This window comes from Nannospalax galili, unplaced genomic scaffold, assembly GCF_000622305.1.
Source record: "Nannospalax galili isolate Female #2095 unplaced genomic scaffold, S.galili_v1.0 scaffold1328, whole genome shotgun sequence".
Taxonomy (NCBI): Eukaryota; Metazoa; Chordata; class Mammalia; order Rodentia; family Spalacidae; genus Nannospalax; species Nannospalax galili.
The window spans coordinates 744,600-750,748 of NW_008358795.1; the positions used below are offsets into that span (position 1 = coordinate 744,600).

Here is a 6,149-nt window from a genome sequence, read left to right on the forward strand (position 1 = left end):
GCACCTCAATGACCCTCAAAAAGTTGTCCTGTTCACTTAGACCCTATCTAACCTGCGCCTTGGAACCCCAGACTGTGCACCTGCACCTCAATGACCCTCACTGGAAAGGTTGTCCTTCCACCTAGATCCTACGTAACCTGCGACTCCGAACCCCAGACTCTGCATCCATATACTGTCCACCTAGACACTATCTAACTGTGTCCCAGAACCCCTGACTGAGCACCTCAATGGACCCTGATTTTGCAACTCTCGGAACGTCCAGGGCATCTACACCCGCACTTAATCCTGGGACCTTCCAGAATTTGATTCTATGCTTCCCACCCCATCATTGTGCATGGCCCCCCAACTTCATCCAGGGGCTCGGGACCCTCGGCCAGGCAGATTTGTCCCTCTGCGTCTGCCCACCACCCCCACGGCCGCCGTGGGGGTGGTGGGCAGCACCCCTTCCCTTGAGCCCTGCGAGTGCAGAGGTACAGTGGTGGGGGGGAGCGTTCTTTGGCCCGAAATGAATGGAAGCTCTGGGGAAGGGGGGCCAGCTCCAACTTGGGCGCGCAGCACCGCCCGGGCACAGCGCCAGGCCTTTCCTGACCCTCTCCCCACCCAGGTCCACCACCCTATTTCCGCCTCCGCCCCCAACGGAGAGCAAGCCTCGGGGCGGAGTCCGGGTGGATCTGGCTCCCTGGAAGGGGTGAATGGGCGTGGCCTCTCTTTGCCCACGTCTCGGGGCGGGACTAGACGGGAAAAGGCTGCGTGTCCAGGGTTCTCCAGCCCAGACCAGATTACGAGCGGGAAGAGCCTTGCCTTCCTTTCCCTTGCCCAGTCTTTCCGCATCTCTTCCTGTCTCTGCCATTAGGGTGTGCCGAGAAGGGACTGTGCAGGTGGATTCCAAGGTGAGAGTTTCTGCGGCTAGCTCACCTCCTTTCCCAGACGTTGGGAAAAGTTGATTGAAAAAAAAGTCATAGCTCACTAGAAATATAGATAAGACATGCGTCAAGCCCTGGGTTCAATCCCCAGTGCTGCAAAAACAAAGCATAACTCTTTAAACCTCAGAAGATGGATAATAACAAGTACAGGTGTCGGCATAGAGAAACTGGAATCCTCCTCATACACTGTTGGAAATGATGTGGCAGCTTTGGAAAATGTTCCATGACTCAGCAATTTTACCTCTAGGTGGATATACCCAGATATACATTCACACACAAGAAATCTTACTTATAAGAGCCCAAATGTAGAAATAGCCCAATGTTCCTCAACTAAGGAGTAAACAAAACGTGCTCTGTCCATACAGGAATATTATTCACCTTAAAAAAAAAAAAAGGACTGAAGGGAGGGCAGAGCCAGAGGTAGTGGATGACTACATTGAAATAGTGTTGTTTTGATAGGACAGGACAGTCATACACGTGACATCACAGGGGCTGTGACAGCGAGCAAAATCATACCAAACAAAATCCCAGCATGGATGTGGGAGGGAGGTGTCACAAAGTCCCACCCCTAGCTGAGGAGCTATTTGCAGTAAATCACTGTTTGGGGAGGGAGAGTCAGTTTTCAACATGGGTGTTGCCTCTGAGTGACTCCAGTAGATGGCCCTACGTGTAGGGGCACCACCAAGTGGACTCAGAGGCTTTCAGAGGGTTTTTAAAAAGAGCACATGAACCTGGGAGGGAATATTGTGGCCTGGCGGGGTGGGAGTGGAAGGAAGGAATTGTAACCTGCACACCAAGTTTACCCAAGCAGACCTTCTCTCAACAAGCAGGAGCTGGAGAACTAGCTCAGCAGTTAAGAGCACATATGGATCTTCCAGATGAGCAGAGTTCAGTTTGCAGCACCTGGGCTGGGTGACTCCTAACTGTAACTCCAGTTCCAGAGGATCTGATGCCCTCTTCTGGCCTCTAGGGCTCTGCATTCACACAAACCCATGCACAGACACATATACACATAATTAAAAATAAAAATAAATTTTTTTTGAAAAAGGAGAGATGGGGCTGGAGAGAGGGCTCAGCAATTAAGAACGCTGGATGTTCTTGCAGAAAACCCAGGTTTAATTCCCAGCACCCACATGGCAGCTAACAACTGTCTGTAACTCCAGTTCCAGGGGAATCTAATGCCCTCTTCTGACCTCCGCAGGCATTGCATGACAAGGGTGCACTTAACATTCATGCAGGCAATACATTCATACACATAAAAATAAAAATAATAAAATATTTAAAAAATAAGAATAAAAAAATAATAAAAAGGAGAGATGGCTCAGTGATTAGAAGTGTGTACTGCTCTGGCAGAGGACCTGAGTTTGGTTCCCAGCACCTGAGCCAGGTGGCTCACAACCGTCTATAACTTCAGCTCCAGGGTATCTGCCACCTCTGGTCACCACAGTTGCCTGCATGCATATGCACATACCAATACACAGATACACATAATAATTAAATAAAAAATAAATACTTTAAAAATTTTTAGAAAGGATTGAAATACTGATACATGCTGCAGTGCAGATTCAGAGAAAAACAACCAGGCCTGGTGGTGCGTGCCTTTAGTCCCAGCACTTGGGAGGTAGAAGCAGTTGGATCTCTGTGAGATCAAGGCCAGTCTGGTCTTCATAACAAGTTCCAGACCAGCTGGAACGGTTACAGGGAGACCCTGTCTCAAAACCAAAACAACAACAAAAGTAAAATAAAGGGGGCTAGAGAGATGGCTCAGATTAAGAACCCTTGCAATTTTTCCAGAGGACCTGGGTTCGAGTCCCTGCACCCACATGGTGCACTTACATACATGCAGACAAAAGTCATATACATAAAATAAAAAGAGAAACGATGAAAATGTCCAAAAATTAAATAGCTGTAATAGCTTTACAATTATGTAAATGAGCAAAATAGTCACTGAATTACGGGGGGGGGGGGATGTTGGGAATTGACCCTAGGATTTTGTACAAGCTAGGCAGGGATTCTACCACTGTAGCACACTCCTAGCTCTGAATTGCATATTTAGGGGGTGTTCAGGTAGGGTATAAATCTGTAGCCCAGGCTGGACTTTAATTTGTGGCAAACCTTCTGCCTCAGCCTCTCAAGTATTATAATTATGAGTCACCATGCCAGACTTTGAATCTCACACTTATGGTAAACTGTGTGATTGGTGACTCACATCTTAGTTAAGCTGTTTGCTGTTTGAAACAGATTCTCATGAAGCCCAGGCTAACCTGGAACTTACTATGAAGCCAGGCTGACCTTGAATTTGCTGCAATACTCTTGCCTCAGGCTCCCAAGTGCTGGGGTTACAGACATGAGCCATCATCCCCACCTAATAAAGCTGTTTTCTAACCATTGAAGGCACTGGCAAGGAGCCTCTACAATCCCTTTGCCAAGAGAGGGACGGGGTGCTGTTGTTACCCTACTTTATAGAACAGGGGCCACCAAAGTAACAAGGACAGGATTTGAACTCCAGTCTCGCTGACTCTAAGACTGAACCTTGTCCCATATTAGAACACTAGTGGTAGAGTCACTACCATGCTACTACCCAGCTAGGCTGTTATCCCACCCAAGAACTGTTGCTGACACTTAGAGATGAGGCACCAAGGCCCAGAGGGAGATGACTAAAAGCAGAGTTGGTGACTCAAACTTGGATACAAACCTGCAACTTTGTACTTATTAGGCCCAGTTCAGCCTGCTGCTTAGAACTCCTCTTCTAATCTCCACTACCCCAGTGACTGTGCCTGCCCTCACTGGATTAGCACCACATCCCTCTCAAGCCTCTTGGTTGGTGTCTTTCTCCTCAGAGGTGGTGATACCCTGGCTTCACTGTGAGTGTATGAGTGATCAAGAAGGGGAGTTCATTTATTCAAGAAGCGTTTGCTGAGTGGCCACTGCAGACCAGGTATGTGTTAGGCACCAGGGACATAGCACTGACAAAAGCACACCAAGATCTTGGCCTTGCAGAGCTCGTTTATTTGAGGAAGAGAAAGATGAACAAAGAGAAGGGCCTCTAGCTCCTCCCCTTCCACAGGAGAGAGGGCCTGAGTGACACTCCCTACACACCACATAGCACAAGATTCACTAGGAGCAGGTCATAGGCTCCAGGACCGTTAGGCCAGGCAACACTCTGTGGACAGTCTGTTCACTGCGTTCTAATGAAAACAGCACTATTTTTTCAAACAGAGGAGTCCCTTGGCTTACTGTCCTGGGGAGAGGCACAAATAGAGCTTACTGGAACATAACAGTGCTGAGACAATTCTTTTTTCTTAATATTTATTATTTTTATTTTATGTGTATTTGTGTATTGCCTGCATGTAGGTAAGTGCACCTGTATTGCGTGCAATGCCTGCGGGGGACAGAAGAGGCTGTCGGATCCCCTGGAACTGGAGTTACAGTTGTTAGCTGCCATGTGGGTGCTGGGATTCAAACCCGGGTCTTCAGCAAGAACAGCCAATGTTCTTAACCGCTGAGCCATCTCTCCAGCCCCCGAGACAATTCTTAATGAGGTAGTAAACATATAAATGGATGACTCTGCCAGGCATGGTGGTGCATGCCTTTAGCCCCAGCACTCAGGAGGCAGAGGCAGGTGGATCCCTGTGAGTTCAAGGCCAGCTTGGTCTACAAAGTGAGTTCCACGTTAGTTGGGGCTACAGGGAGACCCTGTCTATAAATGAATGAATGGATGGATGAATGAATGAATAAATAAATAAATAAATGGATGACTTCCAGGACCCGAAGCCCTGGGCCCTCAGCCCAAGGACCCACTTAGAGCTGAGGCAGCAGTTGACAGGTGTCAAGGCCCCTCACCCAGCCCCTGACCTCACTTTGGTCTTGTTCTGTGATGCCTTCTGTTATCTTTCTTTCACCTCATTCCCAGACCATGAGGAGGAACAAGACAGAAGCTAACTAGAAGCTGTTCAGTCAACAAACATCCATGGATGCTTGTAACCATAGCACCCAAAAGGTATAGGCTAGAGAATTGAGAATTCAAGGTCTTTCTTGGTTACACAAGGAGTCCAAGGCCAGCCTGGGCTACATGAAACCCTGTTCCCTCCCCCTCAAAAGAATTTCTAAACTAACTCAAGTAGCCATTGAACCTGATCTGTGTTTCTGGATGTTCCCAACACCTCTGCTGTGGTTGGGAGGCAGATGATGACTGACACAGGTGTGAACAGGGGTTTACTTGACTGTAGTTATACCAGATGGTGGGGAAACTGGAAGGCTTCTTGAAGAAAGTAGTCCTTAAGTTGACTGAGTTTCCCAGGAACACCAAGAATGGCTCCCTAAGGGATATGTACCACCCTTTATCCCCATCTGGTCACCAGGCACTTGTGGCCTGTACCCTCTGGATTTCCTATCATGGCTCTGACATCTTTATAAGATCCACCTCCCACTCTGCTTAAGGATGGATCTGCCTTTGTTTTGTTTCGTTTTTTGGTTATTTTTGAGACAGGGTCTCCCTGTAGCCCCAGCTGGCCTGGAACTTTCTACATAGACCAGGCTGGCCTGGAACTCACAGAGATCTGCCTGTCTCTGCCACCTGAGTGCTGGAACTAAAGGTATACGCTGCCATACCCAGCTTAAGGATGGACCTGTCTTTGTATCCCTAGAATTGTCTAGAACAGGGTGGCCAAGTGCTGCTATTGAGTAAAGGGAAAGGGGTGGGTGACAGGCAGGCAGAGGGTCCACCCTCCACCCCAAGCCTAGTTTCCCTTAGTGGTTTCTCAAGCCCCGCCCCCACCAACTTGATCTGTGCAGCTTCCTGCCCCTGCCAAGCACTTAGCGTTGCACCATGACACTGACTGCCCACCTCTCCTGCTTTCTGGCCCTGTGGATGGTAGGCCAAGGCCTCAACAACTCCCTCTACACCCAGGTAAGTGTTTGTGTGCCTTTCTCTTTGCCAGTCCCATGCCTGGGGTCTTCCCTTTATAAACTGGCTTGCCATCCTTTTTTTTGGAATAAAAAAAAATTTTTTTGAGACAGGGTCTTCCCATAGTCCCACCTGGCCTGGAACCTGCTATTTAGACCAAGCTGGCATCAATCTCACAGAGATCAGCCTGCCTTAGCCTCCAGAATACTAGGACAGGCTGGGAGTAGTGGTGCACGCCTTTAATCCCAGCACTCAGGAGGCAGAAGCAGGTGGATCTCTGTGAGTTCCAGGCCAGCCTGGTCTACATAGCAAGTTCCAGG

The 6,149-nt window shown here is 48.6% G+C and overlaps 1 protein-coding gene across 2 annotated transcripts in view; it reads left to right on the plus strand.

Moving 5' to 3' along the window:
• The first annotated feature begins 3,650 nt into the window (after positions 1-3,650).
• Ctsw (cathepsin W) overlaps positions 3,651-6,149 on the plus strand; it is a 6,244-nt gene continuing 3,745 nt past the window's right edge. For both annotated transcript variants that reach the window (XM_008822224.3, XM_017795361.2), the window contains exons 1-2: positions 3,651-3,861; positions 5,718-5,832. In XM_008822224.3, coding sequence (XP_008820446.1) covers positions 5,752-5,832 — 81 coding nt within the window. In that variant the 5' untranslated portion in view covers positions 3,651-3,861; positions 5,718-5,751. The remainder of the gene's footprint in view (positions 3,862-5,717; positions 5,833-6,149) is intronic.